Raw genomic sequence first — 18,598 nt, 5'->3', positions numbered from 1 at the left:
CTATGGATATGTTTTTTTCTAATGAAAAGAATGTTACATGGCTAATCCCAGAACTGAGCCAACATCTCTGAGAGGTTTGTATTTGACTCAGATGACACTGAGTTGGGAAGTTATTTTGCCCTTAGGAATATCCATTTGAAGTATCAGGTATTTTGGGGGCATATACCTAGGAGTGGCATTACTTGGTCATAGGTATACATGTTTTCAGCCGTAATTGATACTATCAAGCAAGTTTCCAAAAGAAAAAAAAAAGTGTGTCATTTGTTTTAAAAAATAGTTTCTGCTAAAACTAAACATTTCAGATCACTGTGACCTAGTAAATTCACGTCTGGGTATTCACCGAAGTGTGCACCAGGACATATATAAAAGAATGCTCATAGAAGCATTATTTAAATTCGCTGAAATTGTAAAGAATACACATGTGAATCAACAGTAACCAAAACCAAACCTAACCCACTGCTGTCGAATCGATTCCGACTCATAGCGACCCTATAGGACAGAGTAGAACTGCTCGATAGCATTTCCAAGGAGCACCTGGCCGGTTCAAACTGCCGACCTCTTGGTTAGCAGCCTTAGCACTTATCCACTAGGCCATCAGTGTTTCCGAATCAACAGTAGAATGGATAAATAAGAAGTGGCATATTTATGCAACCGAATACTGTATGAAAATACTATACGAAACACATAGGTGGATCTCACATATATAACACTGAATGCATGAAGCTGGACGTAAGAGTGCATACTGAATGATTCCATTTATATGATGTTCAAGAGCAGGCAAGTTAATATGATAAAAGGCAGATTAGTAGTTACTTTGGGAGATAGTGGTTAGGTTGTTGGTTCTGGATGGTGGTTATATTGAGCTATACACTTAATTATTGTGCCCTTTTTGCAGGTTATAGTTCAAAGAAATGTGTTACAAATAATATGCCAGTTGTAGGAAATAGTTCCCATATTTGGAGTAAGGAAACTGGATGATAAGAAGAGTGGGGAGGGAATTTCATTCATTTACTTCACAACGTGTCACTTATTCTCTTTCCTAAATTGAGTGTTTCTGCATCAGGGACTTGCCAGCTCAGCCCCTAGATCCTCTGAGGTTCACAAACTTCTTGCCTGGGGCTCCTCCCGCTCGGAGGCGGGTAAGGACAGATGAATACAGGGACGCAGTGTGAGAGGGAGGACTCAGCTTCCCTCCAGTCCCTCACAATACACCAGGAACTGCAGAAATAAGAGGAAAGCTGTGGGAAGAGTCAGGCGCTAGTGGCTCAAGCTAGTGCCCCTTGTTTCAGCTGTGGCGCCCTGGACAGCGCCAGGGTGACTTCCGCTCCTCGCGGCCAACGGTCCAGCAGGCACTTTTCTTAATCCCAGAGGTAGAGATTATCGTTCACCAACCGACTGCTCTCCAGTAGAAAGGAGAAACAAGCATTGCGGACGAGAACGAAGACGCAATCGCTCTTTTTTTTTTTTTCTTTTTTAAATTTGTAGCCAACAGGCGCCAACGCTCCCCTTGCAGAACTGAAGCACCTGAGCGCGTGCACAGACGTGGCTTCTTCCAAAGGCGGCAGCGTGACGCGTTCGCTGGGGCAGTAAACTTGCGGGGACCGGAGAGAAATCGATTAAGCCCAAGTCGTGTGCGGTGCACTTATCACCGGACCTGGGCGCATGAAAACTCCAGAGGAGTCTTCTGGAATGAAGACCATGCCTTACAAGTCTCTTGCCAACCTCTCCCTGACCGCAGGCGCCAATCACAGCGGTCTCGTTCCGGGGGTGTCCGAAAGGGATCTTCTGCCCGCCCTGGATCGGACCACCACGGAGTTGGTGATCCGCTGTGTGATCCCGTCTCTCTACCTGCTCATCATCACGGTGGGCTTGCTGGGCAATAGCGTGCTGGTGAAGATCTTTATCACCAACAGCGCCATGAGGAGCGTCCCCAATATCTTCATCTCTAACCTGGCCGCTGGAGACGTGCTGCTGCTGCTTACCTGCGTCCCGGTGGACGCCTCGCGCTACTTCTTTGACGAATGGATGTTTGGGAAGGTGGGCTGCAAACTGATCCCAGTCATCCAGCTCACCTCCGTGGGGGTTTCCGTGTTCACTCTCACGGCCCTCAGCGCCGACAGGTAAGGACATAGAAAAGTGGTGGAGAAGGATGCAACTGGACCAGAAAGGAGAGAGAAAAGGCTGAGAGGGAGATGGGAGAAAGAAGGAAAAGGAGGTATCTAGGAATTAGAGTAAACTCAGTTAAAACAGACTGGAATGTGAAGCTTGGAAAAATTATGGTAAGAAAAGTATTTAAAAAAAAGAAATTCCATTAGTTTGGAAGTAGCTTTAAAACCTTATATCCTGGTGTTCCCTCCCCCTTCAGGAATCTTTATTAGTATCTTTACTTAGTTGCAAAGAAAAGTTGTAGATCAAATGTGTAACAGTGCAGATATCACGCAGAGGCTTCTTTGTGTGTGTGTGCCTATAACTTATAACCTTAGAAGTGTACTTTTCTTATTCAGTGGGATAATAACCTAATAGGTAAGAATGTCTGCCTAATATTAGGGAAATGTTCAGTTTTGATTTTCTGCCCAAATAATGGAAAACCTCATTTACACTTTTTAATTGTATATTACTATTTTTGAAAGAAAGACTTCTGGCATAATAAATTTTTTCAGACAGTTGATTTCACACATTCTTCATGTTTAATACCTAAAGTCAAGTGATACACTGTTTTTCACAAGCAGGTAGGTACCATATTTTAGTATCTTAAAATAATGCTGTAAAAATTTCAACATCTTTGATAGTAAATTTGCTCTTCACCTATTTTAAGGATGTGAAATGCCGGTGATTCTACCTTGCAGGTCAACTAGTTCAAGGAGGTCATTTCCAGGGGAGGACATCTAGGCTCAGGGAACTTTAGGTCCTTCTGGCAGAGCTGTGAGAAGAATCCAAACCTTTAGATTCTTGGTCCAGTGCCAGGATCCCAAGCTATAATCATGCTTTGGGGCATTTAAGCAGGAGAGAATGTCTGGGATTGGGGTGGGGGACAAAATGTAGAATTAGGCATCTTTGCATGGAGTTGGTGGTCTAAATCCCTTAGAGAGGTTGTCTTAACACTATGTAGAAAAACAGTGTAACCTGGAAAATTAAGGTGGTGAATTGCTCTCCTCCCCTTTAAATTGCATACCAACTTATTAATGAAAAATGAATCTGGATCAAAATTTGCCGGTACTTGCAATAATACCTTTACATGACTTCAGCACTGAAGAGTTAATATTCATTGAAAGAAAGAGAATATTCAATACATAGTTGAGAGTTTTTATCCTTTAAAACTGAACACTATTAACTTTTCAATTTGTGCAATATACTCTCTAAAATCACATCCCTGTAAATTGGGTGCCTTGATGTTATTAACCTCATTTTGTTTACATGATGCCATTTCTACTACTTTTTAAAAAAAGTTTTCTTTGAATTTCATAACTAAAATGTGACTTTTTAGTTTAACTGCCCTTTTTATGGGACATGTTTTAAAAAGAAAGCTGAAATATTTATATTTAATGATTGGAATCAAACTTAATGAATAGCTATCACTACACGAGTGAAAATGACCGTCATTATGCTTTCTTTTTAAAACATGTGTCAGTAGCAAGACCCAAGGCTTGAGTTTATGTCACACCAGTTTTCTCAATCTATTGTTATGGAGACACACTGGTAAAATTGTCCTGACCAAGGTCAGAGAAAATTCTGAGCCACATATCATTACTGAATTTCTCTATTTCACATGTGTATCATATACTTTGAGAATACAACATGAATACTGAAACAATAATAATGACAGAGAAAGGTGGGTGGCTTCTGCTACTTTGCCCATTTGGCTGCCTTTGTCTATCGGTGTGCTTTTTGGAAATACAAATTGAGAAACCTGAGTCATTGGTGACTGAATTACATGATGCATTCAGATATTCACTTGGAATGGTTTGAAATGGTTTATTATAGGTTGACTACATTTCTGCTTTTCTTCTAGAACATAGTAGTCAAGTGTTGATTAGTTCTTAATCTCCTAATATTTTATCTTACCAAACGTTTTGATTTCTTGTGGATTTGGAAAGAGTTATAAGTTGCACTTAGCACCGTGCTAACGCTTCTGTGTGAGTTTATAATCCTCCCAACAATACTATAAAGTCAGCTCTGTTAGCATTATAACCTTTTTAAAGTTAAGAACTCTAAGGCTTAAAAGTAAGCAACATTTTTATGATCTTACAGCTAGCAAGTAACGGAGCTACGATTTGAATCCAGTTCACTTTCACCGTTAAGCCTTCACTTTTCACCATTAAGCCAGATTATTACTTTCCTAGGAATAGGAAATTACTAGTGATCTTTCCTAATTAACAGCATACTGAAAAGTTAAACTTAAAGCACTCAAAAGTGAAAAAAAAAAAAAAAGCCTGGAGGGGAGATGCAAAGCTTATTTAGTAGAGTGAAAGAACATCATAAAATGTAGCTGTAAAAAAGAAAAAGAAAAAAAAAGCAGCACCTTGAATTCAAAATGAAGCAGTAGTTGTAGCAACAAGAAAATTCAAGAAAAAAACCATTATTAAGGAAAAAAGCATGGAGCTTTTAAAAAACAAATTAAATTGTTTATCTGACCAGAAACTGTATCCTCATGGGATGCCTTAACAGTTGAGTCTTTGCCTAAGGAAATAAAGAAGTAGGAAAGGAACAGGAGGAGAAGTGGATTTCAAAAAGCATGTCCCAATGTGAAGTGGCGACATGAGCGTTACACATCACTGGTGACGGTATCACTGGATGGCAGAGACTGAAACAAGAAACACAATAATTATGAATCTACCTTGAGACCTAAATATAAATCTACCTTGAGGCCTAAATCACCTGGTTTCATATGGCCAAAAGGTGATACAGGTGACATTTTATGGTACTTGTGATTATTAGTTCCTGACTTTTCAAGCTCTTTTGAGGACTTTCAACTGATACATCCTTGGGAAAAATCATTTGTGTCTGCTCTAGGTTGACGGTGTTGGCCTTGGAGGCATATCATAATCAATATGGCTGGAGGAGGGACAGTGCCTGATCTGAAATGGTGATAGTGGTATTCTTAGTTTTTCATTTTGCTTTTATGTTGATAGATTTTTTGTTACTATTTTGAAAAATTTATTGTTTTTGCTTGTTCAAATTAAACAGCTGATTTAAAGTATTTCTATATCCTTTATTGTATCATGTTTCTAATAGTTTTATACACACACACACATACACACACACACACAGACCTATTCTCGTCTTCCATCATGGTATATTAGGGTACATATGCTGTGACATGGGCTAAGTAGGCCCCATCACCCATATTTTGCTTATGTGCACTGTTACAGCTATCTTCCTCATTACTTACTCGAGAGGATGGATTTCCAAACTTAGAATGTTATTTTTTTGGCTCTTGAGGACCTTTTGGTCTCTAAAGACCCACTATTAAAATGCAAATAACTTTTAAGAATGGTGTTCCCTTCTTTCCTTCATAGAAAAAAAATCTTACAGAGTAGTGTTAAAAAATTATAAACTTTATAATTTTAAGTAGTCACAAATATAAAACTAGGTATCAGCTCCTTATTCTTGTTTCTTATATAACTGTTAACTAAAATGCATTTATAAATTAAAGAAACACAACTATAGAAACAATAAAAATGAAATTAATATTAATATGCAATGTTAATTATTAGAAATTAAAAGTCAGGATAGTCAGATTTAATTCCAGAAGTGAACAGTGGACAGAGCCTTGAATCATTAATGTTATTTGGATATTATATTAATGCAAACAGATAGTCTCTTCAGTATAATTATATGCCAAAGTACAGTATAGAAACAGATTGACTATAGATCCTATGCCCAACGCCTAGAGCTAATAGGGTTTTTCATCAGCCTCTCTCCAGTGGTGAGAGGGAGTGCAACTACCTGTTCACTGGTTTCTCACCAAACCCCTGAGACTGGAGCTCAGGTCCTAGTTAACTAGCTGTCCCAATAGGAGATGCTTACTTCTTTGGTCCATAGCCCTGGATGGTACGCAGAGAAGCCCGTGTCTCTCAGCTGGTGGCAAGATTGGTGCTCAGTGTGTTCTTCCTAAACTCTTTAGGAAAGTCCGGGCTGGCCACACATCCCAAGAGAACAGTTCACACTCATCCTACGATAAGCCATGTGACCATGGTGATGATTTATTTACTTTCAACTTGCGCCAAAAGAATTTAAGTCAGGTTAAAAATAAAGATACAAACAACAGGCAACAGGAATCAGAAAGGGAGGAAGACCAGAAGTGGGGAAAATAAAAGTTGTACTTTCACAGAATGTGAAAGATAAATTTGCCTGTGAGCTTTATAGCTGCCAATACAAAAGGAAAATTTGTTTTCCATAGCAATTGCTTAGTTGTTATTTTTATATAACCATAGAAATAGGATGAACTGTAATTTCTTCCCTTAATTTATCAGTTTTTAATGTGAATTTACATGGTTTATTCTTGGAGGCTGTTAAATTAGATATCTTTTACTCATTGATCTCAAACATTTCTAGTTTATTTCCTTATCCCTTCTTCTTAGAAAGAGTCTCAGAAGTGAGAAGAGAATCTAGAAAGGAGAAGTTGTATAATTTCAGAAGGGAGAAGGAATCCTAGAAGGGAGAGGTTGTGTAATTCTTGCAATATTCATAATATTGCCATGTTTATAGTTTATAAAGCTATACTCAATAGCTTTATAGTTTCTGAAGAGCACTTATCTACCTTAATCTAATACCTGTGTGGCACACCATGAGTAAGGAGGGACCACAGCAAACTGGGCTTTATAGCATTTGGTATTATTCCAGCACGTGTTATGCTCAAGTGTTTCACTTAGAGAAAATTATAAAGCAACAAAAATTACATGCCCTTAAAACAGAATTTTCCTCACTTTCAAGTTATGAAAAATATGTTCCACTATAGAGCTGAGAGACCTTAGAAATGATCCTATTATCTCCGTCTTTTTTAGTACCGATAAATGAGAAACTCAAAGAGGAGAAAAGATACTAGTAATTAGTGGAGCAACTGATGGTCAGTTCAGTTCTCTGACATCACACTGTTCCATATTTATTCCATACCACACAAGTCTCTCATATAATAATTTATGCTAGTTTTACTTGGCTTACTTCTCAGTGGAAACAAAACAGTTCCAAGATATACCTCTGAGTCTTTTGCCTGTAGTGATGTATTTGAGTGGGGGGGGGGTCACTTGTCTGCTGAGCCATGAGGGCAGACAGTGAGGTTCCACAATCTTCCTCTTGGTATTTTCCACCAGCACTACAGCACCTATTTGTGGTCTTGTTCTGAGCAAGTTCTTAGTCAAATTTTCCTGGAAGAGTCAATGCTGGTATGAGAAGCAGCTTTTTTCATATGAACATTCTTTAACTATTTCTTTTTACTTGACATATGCCCCAACCCAGTTGCGGTCGAGTTGATTCTGACTGATAGCGACCTTATAGGATGGAGTAGAATTGCCCTGTAGGGGTTCCAAAGCTGTAATCTTTAAGGGAGCAGACTGTCACATCTTTCTTCCCTGGAGCAGCTGGTGGGTTTGAACCATCTTCCTTTCAGTTACCAGCTGCACCACTAGGGCTCCTATATATGTCCACATTAAAAAAAAATTATGGAAAAATATATGTGATATCTTAAATTACAGAAAAGAAGAAAAAGAGAACCCCATGACTGAAACAAATTGTTCGGTTCTCTCTCCCAGTTACAAAATTGCTAAGGTGTTGGAAAAAGAATTTCAATGGCAATCTCATTTCATAAACAGTATTTATTTTCTATAGATTACTGTTGTTAAGTTCTGTAAGAAAGTTGGAGAAAGAAGGGGAAGACAGTTTAAAGAAAGAAGATAGGAAGGGAAGAGTTTGAGAAAAAAAAAGTTCTCTCCTGTCAAGCAAGTGGGATTACCACCAGACCAGTCAAGAACTCTCAACATATCTTCATTTTGTAAAAATCTCAGAAGATTGTTTCTATAAGCAACTCACTGTCCCAATTCCAGTCCATGATATAGTCAATATTTTTCACCAATACCATAATTCAAAGGCATCGATTCTTCTTTGTTCTTCATTCTTCATTGTCCAGCTTTCCATGCATATGAGGCAATTGAAAATACCATGATTTGGTTAGGTTCACCTTAGTCCTCAAAGTGACGTCTTTGCTTTTTAATACTTTAAAGAGGTCTTTTGCAGCAGATTTGCCCAATGTAATACATCTTTAATACATCATTTGATTTCTTGACTGAGGATTCCATGGGCATTGATTTTGGAGCCAAGTAAAATGAAATCCTTGAAGACTTCAATATTTTCTCCCTTTATCATGATACTGTTTATTGGTCCAGTTGTGATGATGTTTGTTTTCTTTATGTTAAGGTGTAATCCATACTGAAGTCTTTGATCTTCATGAGTAAGTGCTTCAAGTCCTCTTCACTTTCAGCCAGCAAGGTTGTATCATCTACATATTGCATGTTGTTAATGGTCTTCCTTCAATTCTGATGCCCATTCTCCTTCATGTAGCCCAGCTTTTCGGATTATTTGCTCAGCATACAGATTGAATAAGTATAGTGGAATGCTACTACCCTGACACACACCGTTCCTGATTTTAAACCATCCAGTATTCCCTTGCTCTGTTCAAACACCTGCCTTTTGGTCTATATACAGGTTACTCATGAGCACAATTAAGTATTCTGGAATTCCCATTGTTTGCAATGTTACTACCTTAACTTGAGGTAGTTTGTTGATAACATATATATATATATACACACACACATACGTACATACATACACACACACATATACACACCACCGACTGCCAGAAGAATGACCAAATCTGTTTTAGAAGAAGTACAGCTAAACTGCTCCTTGGAAGCCAGGATTGAGAGACTTTGTCTCACTCACTTTGGACGTGCTATACCAAGGGACCAGTCCTTGAAGAAGGACATCATGCTTGGTAAAGTAGACCCAAAGTAGAAGGTCAACAAAAATAGAGGAGGACCCTCAATGAGATGGGTTGACAAAGTGGCTGCAACCATGGGCTCAAACATAGCAACAATTGTGAGGATGGTGAGGGACTGGGCAGTGTTCTGTTGTACACAGGGTCGCTATGAGTCAGAACCGACTCGATGGTACCTAACATCAACAAACTCAAATTAATCCTGAAACTGGTATTATCCAATTTATCTCTCCATGGGAACAGATTTCTTTTTGTATATTCTGTTATAATTAATAGTTTTTTTCCTTCCTTCCTCCTTTCTTTCCTTCCTTTCTATCTTTTCACCTTCCTTCTTTCTTCAACACTTATTGAGTGTCAATAACTTGCAGTGATTCAAAGGTGAATAAAACGAAGTGAGATTAATGACATTAATGAGTGTATATCCTATTGGTGAGATAGATTTAGTACAATAAAACAGTAATTTGCAATTGTGAAATAATGAACAAAGTTCCATGGAATTACAAAGAAAGGAACAATTATCATTTCTCTTGGAGAATTGTAGTAGAATCAAACTCATATCTCCAAATATATCTCATTATTACTCCCCAATCTTTCTCTTTTTGGGGTAAATAACCTAATATCCTTTATTCTTTCCCAATAGTACTTTATTAATCATTTTGTAGCTCCTTTAAAACTCATTCAAGTTCTATATGTACTTTTTCTTCCCTTGGAGTTGAGAGCGCTTTTCTGGAAAGAGTTGGTTCAATATTTAGTATTAAGAGATAGTCATAAGCTACATTTTTATATTTAATTCCAATATTTTTACTTTTTAAAAAATGTGGGAGTTTTAGATTACATTTTATGTGACCAGTAGATTATTTTTAGGTCTTTGGAGAACTCTCATCCCACCACAAATACATTCACAACCTGGTAGTTGGAAGGTTCATTTGTTCATTTTCTATACAAAAGGACACATGTATTCATTACATTTCTGTTATTTTTTCTTGTTTGTTTCCACATGATCAAGGTTATGTTTCAAAGTGATAGCCCAGCTTTATAGTGCCAGGCTCAAGCTAAATGAGTTGTCTCTTAACTTATTGATCTAATTGTTGATACAAAATATTCTGTGTTATTAGGTCCATAGCCTAATGAGTACTGCTGATTTATTGTGGTTCTGGGCAGTAATTTCTATTTCTGATTATTCATAAGTCTTCATGGTGACTAGGAATAAACACCCAACCTTTACTTATTCCTAGCACTTCCCTTGATTCATCTATTTGTCACTGAAGTAATCTTCATTTTTCTCTTAGGCAGAAATGTTTTTCAACTTTCGGCATAGACCTTTACTTTCTTTTATTATTCCTGGAATCTTGGGGCAATATTTTGAAAATCAACATTTTAATGGTTGCAGTTTGATTCAAATTAATTTTTGAAAAGGACTACATTTTTAGAGAAATCCACACATTAAAAAATCTCATTGGGATCCAGTGTGTTAGATGGTATGAAATTGCAGTTTTTAGAGATGACTTAAAAGAATGTGAAAAGTTACTTTCTAGCACTGTTAAGGATTAGTTTCTCCCCTATAAGAAGATAATGAAATTGAGAAAACATAATTACAGATATAAATTAATTTTTTCAAGTTGAAAATAGCATTGGCTTTAAAAGCATAAAGAGATTAAATGCTTAAAAACAAATATATGTGATAAAGCATTTAAATCTTAGTTCCATCCTCTGCTAAGCATTAGAGTTGAAAAACACAGAATTTGAAGTCACAAGTTCTGAACTGAGTCTTCTGCTTACTGGCTCTGTGATCATTTGAACATCATTTAATATCTTAGTCTTTATTAGCTTTTCTGTGAAATGGGAACACTAATCATTTTTATTGAGCAGGATTATTGTATCAAATGAAATAATGTGAGAGCATTTTTGAACTGTAGATTGCTGTGCAACTATTTCCGTCACATTGTCTGTGCGTCAGAATGGCAATGACTCACTAATTCAAATCAATATTTATTCACAAGTGCAGGTAATTATCAGAAATTAAGCATTTAAGTGGTGAGCAAAATTAGCCTACTATGAAATTAATGAAGATGATCTCTTTGCCCTCTATAACCTTTCCCCAATTTCCTTAACCATAGGCTGGTTAGTTCCAGCCTGCTGCCTTTATCAACGTGACTTGTTAGTGTCATTCCTTCTTCATGAAACTCACCTATTATTAAAGGTATATGGTTTAACGGGTTAAGAACGAATGGATTTTTCCAGGTACAGAACAAATAGAGTTGCTGACACCTCTGTAATCCACGCCATTATTTCTTATCCTTTCTAAAGTCACACACTAAATTAGGAGCCCTGGTGGCCCACTGGTGTTCAAACCTACCAGCAGCTCTGCGGGAGAAAAGACCTGGTGATCTCCTCCAGTAAAGATTACAGCCTGGGAAACCCTAAGGGGCAGTTCTACTCTGTCCTATAAGGTCGCCGTGAGTTGGAATTGACTCGACAGCACACAAAAACAGTTCTCATTCTTTCCGAAGTCATAATTCACTAAACACATTTTTAAAAAAGTCATTTATACTTTTAGACATTCTGTTATATTATTGAACGATATCATTAATATCACAAAAGTTTGCTAAGATAATTTAAAAATGACTGCAGCTATACATCTCTACAAGCAATTGCCAGAAGTTCAAGCTAGATTCAGAATAGAATGTGGAATGAGGGATATCATTCCTGATATCAGATGGATATTGACTGAAAGCAGAGAATTCCAGAAAGATGCTTACCTGTGTTTTATTGAGTACACAAAGGCATTTGTCTCTGTGGATCGTAACAAATTATGGATAATATTGCCCAGAATGGCAATTCCAGGTTGCTTAATTGTGCTCATGTGGAACCTGTACATGGATCAAGAGGTAGTCCTTCTAATAGAACAAGGAGATACTGCGTGGTTCAAAATTGGGAAAGGTGTGTGTCAGGGTTGTATCCTTTCATCTTACTTATCAGTATTATGAACAAACAATCCAAGAAATTGGACTATATGAGAAGAACAGAGGATCAGGAGGAAGACTCATTAATAATCTGCGATAGGCAGATAGCACAACTTTGCTTTGCCAAAAGTGAAGATGACTTGAAGCACTTATTGATGAAGGTCAAAGATTAGAGCCTTCAGCATGCATTATATCAGAAGGGGAAGAAAGGAAAATCCTCACAACTGGACTGATAAACAACATCATGATAAATGAAGAAATTGAAGTTGTCAGTGATTTCATTCTCCTTGGATCAACAATCAGCAGCCATGGAAGCAGCAGTCAAGAAATCAAACTGCACATTGCATTGGGCAAATCTGCTGCAAAAGACCTCTTTAAAATTCTAAAAAGCAAAGTCACTTTGATGATTAAGGTGTGCATGACCCATGATCTTTTTAATTGTCTCATATGCATGTGAAAGCTAAATAATGGAAAGGAAGACAGAAGAATTGATGCATTCGAACTGTGGCATTGGTAGAGAATATTTAATATACTGTGGATTGCCAGAAGAACAAACAAGTCAGTCTTGAAGAAATACAACCAGGATGCTTCTTGGAAGTGTGGAGGGTGAGACTTGGCTTCCTTACTTTAGACATGTCACCAGGAAAGACCAACCTCTAGAAAATAACATCATATTTGGTAAAGTAGAGGGTCAGAGGAAATAAGGGAAACCCTCAATTAGTTGGATTGACACAATAGCAGCAAGAATGGACTAAAACATACCAATGGTCATGATGATGGTGCAGGACTGGGTAACAGTTTTGTTTTGCTATACACAAAGTCGTCATGAGTTGGGGCCATGAGTTGGGGCCGATTCTGCAGCTACAACAACAGATACATGGTAACATATAGATATTTAAAAACACATTTAGTAACTTTGTTCAGAATAAGTTTTACTGATGTAAGATAACATACTTCAAAATACTGTGTGACATATCAGAAAGAGCAGGCATCTCATTCTGAAGCACTGGGCTTCTGCTGAATCGCAGTGTTATACACTCTAGTGAATAACTTCCCATTGCACTAGAAACCCTTGCAGAAAGCCTGTGGAAAGATGCTCACTTTCACAATCTTCTTGAGAGGTCGTTTCTAAACCTAACATATGCTCCGAATCACCTGAAAATCTTATTAAATTGAAGAATCCCAAGTTTCACATCCTAGAGACCCTGCTTCTGTAGGTCTGCAGAGAAATCTAATATGCTTTGCCTTTATTCAGTTTTCTAGATCATTCTGAAGACTGAGCCAGCTTGGGCATCACTAGACTAGATTCTGTCTCCTTTCCTCACCTCCATCCCACGTCAACCTGATGTGAAAATACCACCACCCTAATCTACCAAAAGTTCTCTTAATAAGTTATATCCTTGTTGCTCAGAATATACTTCCCTTATTAACTAAGCAAATGTTTATTGAATACTTGCTATGTGCCAGGCATTGTGTTATGTACTATATAGATACAACAGTGAACAAGACACAGACTCTAGGTTCAAGGAACTTTTTTCTTCTTAACTTTTAGGGAGAAAGTTTTTGATGGAGGTATAGCATTAAATAAAATTGAACTATAAAGACAGAATATTGTTCTGTTTCAGTCTTTATAATAAGATTATGGAGAAAATTTCAGTCTGGATTAGATTTAACATCTTAGAAAACAAAGTTGAAATCCTGAGGCTCAGAATTGATAGAAGAGTGTTAGGTAGAATTCAATAATATTATTTTCTTGGAAATTTTATGTTTATGGTTATTATCTGTCTAGCAATTACAATACTGATAATTAAAAAAAATAAAATTATTTAAATAAAAATATTCAATTAATGATACATGTGGTACATGTAGATTTGGAAAAACTCATAAAAGAAGCAAGCAGATTACTACCACTTGGGAAATGTCAAATTAAAACATGTTCCCCTCTCTGTCTACTGTGCTGATAGTTGGAACGAGGGACCTTAAGGTCTTCCATTCATACAAAACAGACAGAGGAAAATGGAGCATTTGCAAAGGTTAACTGACTAAAGTGCTAACGACTGAAAGTTTGGAAGTTTGAATCTACCTGGAGGTACCTCAGAAGAAAGGCCTGGTGATCTACGTCTGAAAACTCAGCCACTGAAAACCCTATGGAACACAGGTCTACTCTGACACACATGAGGTCATCATGAGTCAGAGTCAACTTCATGATAACTGGTTGTTGGTTGGTTGGAACCTTTCTCTTAGCAAGCATTATAGATTGAATTGTGTCCCCACAAAATACATGTCATAAATCACACTATGTTGTTGTTGTTGTTAGGTACCATCGAGTTGGTTCCGACTCATGGAGACCCTACGTACAACAGAATGAAACACTGCTCGGCCCTACGCCATCCTCACAATCATTGCTATGTTTGAGCTCACTGTTGCAGCCACTGTGTCAGTTCATCTCTTTGAGGGTCTTCCTCTTTTTTGCTGACCCTCTAGCTTACCAAGCATGGTATTTTTTCCCAGGGACTTAATTCCTTTTGGGAATACAGTTTTCTTTGTTATGTTAATGAGGTAGTATTACTGTAGGGTATATTTTGGTCACTCTCTTTTGAGATATAAAAAACAGATTAAGCAAGCAGCAATAAAGCAGAGATGGGGCAGGATAGATGTCATGCCACAGAAGATCACCATAATCACCAAGGAATAGCAGCTTAAAAGAGATAAGGACCTTCCCCCAGAATGCACAGAGAAAGAAAGTCTTCTCCTAGAGGTGGCACCCTGAATTCAAACTTCTAGCCTCCTCAGCTGTGAGAAAATAAACTTCTGTTTGCTAAAGTCACTCGCTTGTGGTATTTCTGTTAAAGCAGCATTAGATAAGTAAGACAGCAAGTAAGTTTTTTTTTTTTTTCAAGACAGTAATCGAGATTTATCATATTCCCAGGTACAGAGCCATCGTAAAGCCCATGGACATCCAGACCTCAGGGGCAGTGACGTGGACCTGTGTGAAAGCCGTGGCCATCTGGGTAGTCTCCGTGCTGTTGGCAGTTCCCGAAGGAGTATTTTCTGAAGTGACACGCATTGGGAACCTAGAAAACGGCAGCTTCACAGCATGCATACCCTACCCTCAGACAGATGAGTTACACCCTAAGATTCATTCAGTGCTCATCTTCTTGGTCTATTTCCTTATACCACTCATTATTATTAGTGTTTATTATTATCATATTGCAAAGACCTTAGTTAAAAGTGTACATGATCTTCCTGGAGAATACAATGAGCATACCAAAAAACAGGTAAGCTTGGTGTGTGTGTGTGTGTGTGTAGTACGTTGGTCAGGTCCAGCAATTGCTATTTTTTGTTCTACTTCATGGGCTCTGAATACAATGCAGGCTTAGAACAGAGTCAGGGGTTTCCCTGGGGCCTGCACTGTCCTTTACTAGAGGAGATGTTGGGGGAGTCTCTAGTGTGTGGTAGTTTCATAGCTCTGAAAATGCTCACTCAGGTCCAGCCTATTTCTTGTCTGGGCCTGTGACAAGGCCTAAAATTCCACCATTAGAAATTAATCTCTTTGAACATTTTTCTTGAAGTGCAAATATATGTGCAAAGAATAACACAGTAAATGAGGGTTTTTCACATTTTAAGTATAAATTTAATTACTAGCTCCTCTCCGATTAGCCCACCAGAGAGGGTAAGGAGCCTAGAAGAACTCTGCAGCAGGAGAGAACTCTAGGACACTGTATGGGACCTGGGGATGGAGTGTGGGTGGGATGGCACAGCTGGAGACTCTGAGAATAGAGGATAGCAGGCAGGAAGGGAGTATGATCAAAAGGTGGGCCGGTGCTGAAGAAGTACTTACTTGGTCTAACTCAACTTTATAACTTTATAAAGATTGTATATAACTAATTTAAGAAGAACATAATGTCCCTTATTCACTCTTTGTTTATTAAAGAATGTACAGTACTAATTCAGATAAAAACCGATGGTTTTAATTCACAAATAGACTGAAATACTGTTCCTCTAGGACAGAGTGTCAAGTTGTTTATTTTGTGCACTCCTGGAGAGGAACTGCTTCTAAAGATTTCTGTGGGTGAACAGAAGCTATGTGTGCCTGTTCCTCAATTTAAAGGCGAAAAATTGAATCTTAGATCACGGAAATTTGCTGGATGTATATGGAGTTACCTGCTGGGGCTTTGAGCACATTAGCAGCAGCAGAACCAGGTGAAGGTGTCTTGTGTGGGTGGTAGTCTCCCTTGATCGAAGTCCATCTCCATCAGCAACCCACATTTGCTTTAAAGGCTTAAAAAAACAACCAATCATTAAGGTAATTATTAGATAATTTAATGTATTTATTATCCAAATATATGACATCACTGGAGCCAAATGCCCAGGTCATACACTCACTAAAAAACAAAAAAAAAAAACCTGTTGCTGCCAAGCCAATTCCAACTCATGTGTCGCCACAACGCTTTATAATTTTACACTCACTTCTTGTTTTCAGAGGCCTGTGATCCAATATGTATTCCAATTTGGGTATTTGAGGTTTTGCTTTGATTTTTAAGTTGGGTTTCTCCCCCCTCTAAGTCACTTCCCTCACAATGTCAACGGTCTGCCTGTCCATGTGGATCTCCAAGTACAGACTGCAATAAAATTTGTGTCCAGGCTCTATCTGCCAGAGAGGACGCTGCTTAGTAAGAGACATTTCAAGTTTGACCTCCTTAATATTTCGTTTGCCTAGCATGCCACAGGGATACATCTGGAGTCCCACATTCTGCTTGTTGACCTAGAGCCCTTTTCACTTGCACCTTGGTTTACTTCCCAAGCTGCCACTCACTACTGCTCTTCAACGTCAAATCTGTTCCAATCCTAGCCATTTTCCACTCTTTATGGCATATTTGAGTTGACTACGGGTAGTTTTAGCTCAGAAAATATAGTGTTGCCTACCATCAGTATCTTTTGACAAATTGTGTTTTCATGTTTATGTTGCCTTATTTAAGTATTTAAACAAATTAGACAAATACGAGCTGAATCTTGGATTCTACACATTAGTAAATGATTTTTAGATTAAAAAAAGATTAATGTCCAATTTGTGAACTGTCTATGTATCACATTCTTGAAGACCTTTTTATAAAACAGTATGTAAATTTTATGAAAAGAAAGAACATGTATTTTTATTTTTAAATTTACCTAACACAGTAATGTTGACAGGATTGACAGTTACAGCGGATCCTTTTGATTTACATGAGTCAGGAGCTTACATCTTAAGGGCGGAATAAGTGTTAAAAAAAAAAGTTATGCCTTATTTTAATCTATTTTTCCTATTTAAAACACTTCAATTAAAAAAAAAAAAACCTAAGCTTGAATACATACTATGGCTCATTAAGTCATTGGATTTAATAAAAATAGAAATTATTTGAATTTATACTAAACACAGAAAGACTTAAAAAAGGAAAAACAGTTAAAAATAAGAACAATTTTTTTAAGATCATGGCTTTAACATGTGCAACAATAGTGTTTATTAATAATATAAGGTCCCTAGGTGGCGGAAATGATTTGCTGACTGTCCAAACCCACCCAGTGGCAACACAGAAGAAAGACCTGATTATCAGCTTTCATAAAGATTACAGCCATGCAAGTTCTGTGGACCAGTTCCACCAGGTCACATGTGGCGTTGCCATGACTCAGAATCAACATGATAGCAACAGGTTTGGGGATTTTTAAAAAAAAATATTTTATTATTATTAATTTATCATCTAATCTTGTATAAGCTGTCAAATATTTTTAAATGAAAATATCATAGTGACCAAAGTAAGCCTTATTGAACTGTTAAAATCATCACTTTAATGAGGAAAATACATAGTTTATATAATTTTGGTTGCATTTTCATTCTATGGTGTTATTCCTTTCATAAGTGTCAGATGTGAATGTCTCCATTTTGATTTTATGCAAATGTTCCCTTATTTCCTCAGATGGAGACACGGAAACGGCTGGCTAAAATTGTGCTGGTCTTTGTGGCCTGCTTTGTCTTCTGTTGGTTCCCAAATCACATCCTTTACATGTACCGGTCTTTCAACTACAAGGAGATTGATCCATCTCTAGGCCACATGATTATCACCTTGGTTGCCCGAGTTCTGAGCTTTTGCAATTCTTGTGTCAATCCATTTGCTCTTTATTTACTCAGTGAAAGTTTCAGGAGGCATTTCAACAGCCAGCTCTGCTGCGGAAGGCAGTCCTATCGAGAGAGGTCAACCAGCTACCTACTCAGTTCTTCAGCAGTGCGGATGACATCTCCGAAAAGCAACGCTAAGAACGTGGTGACCAAGTCTGTTTTACTAAATGGACACAGTATGAAGCAGGAAATAACACTGTGATTCTGGCCATTCAACTCACGACCTAGAAACAACTTACTAACTTTTCTATCTCTATTGAGCAGAGCAGAACTAAACAATTTTCCCATTCTTACTATTGCTTAGCCATTTGGGTATTGCTTACATTAAAAATGATTCAAAAATGCAGTCTAAAATATGTATAAATCAATATTGCTTCGTGATTTAGGCTATTGCTAGAGCCAACTCTAGTATATTTACCTTAAATTTGTTTTATTCTGAAGCATGAAATAAATTCCAATATCGACTCAACTATTCAATGAGGGTAATTCAAACTC

General features: G+C 37.6%; 1 protein-coding gene across 1 annotated transcript; it reads left to right on the top strand.

Annotated features, from left to right (window-relative positions):
• Nucleotides 1-1,698: 1,698 nt before the first annotated feature.
• On the top strand, nt 1,699-18,305 carry NMBR (neuromedin B receptor). The gene is made up of 3 exons (XM_049875671.1): nt 1,699-2,120; nt 14,882-15,230; nt 17,904-18,305. Exons 1-3 carry the CDS (start codon nt 1,699-1,701, stop codon nt 18,303-18,305), a joined length of 1,173 nt encoding a protein of 390 aa, XP_049731628.1.
• Nucleotides 18,306-18,598: the final 293 nt, after the last annotated feature.

The sequence above is a fragment of the Elephas maximus genome, chromosome 1, assembly GCF_024166365.1.
Source record: "Elephas maximus indicus isolate mEleMax1 chromosome 1, mEleMax1 primary haplotype, whole genome shotgun sequence".
Taxonomy (NCBI): Eukaryota; Metazoa; Chordata; class Mammalia; order Proboscidea; family Elephantidae; genus Elephas; species Elephas maximus.
This window is presented reverse-complemented; position numbering and strand designations above follow the sequence as displayed.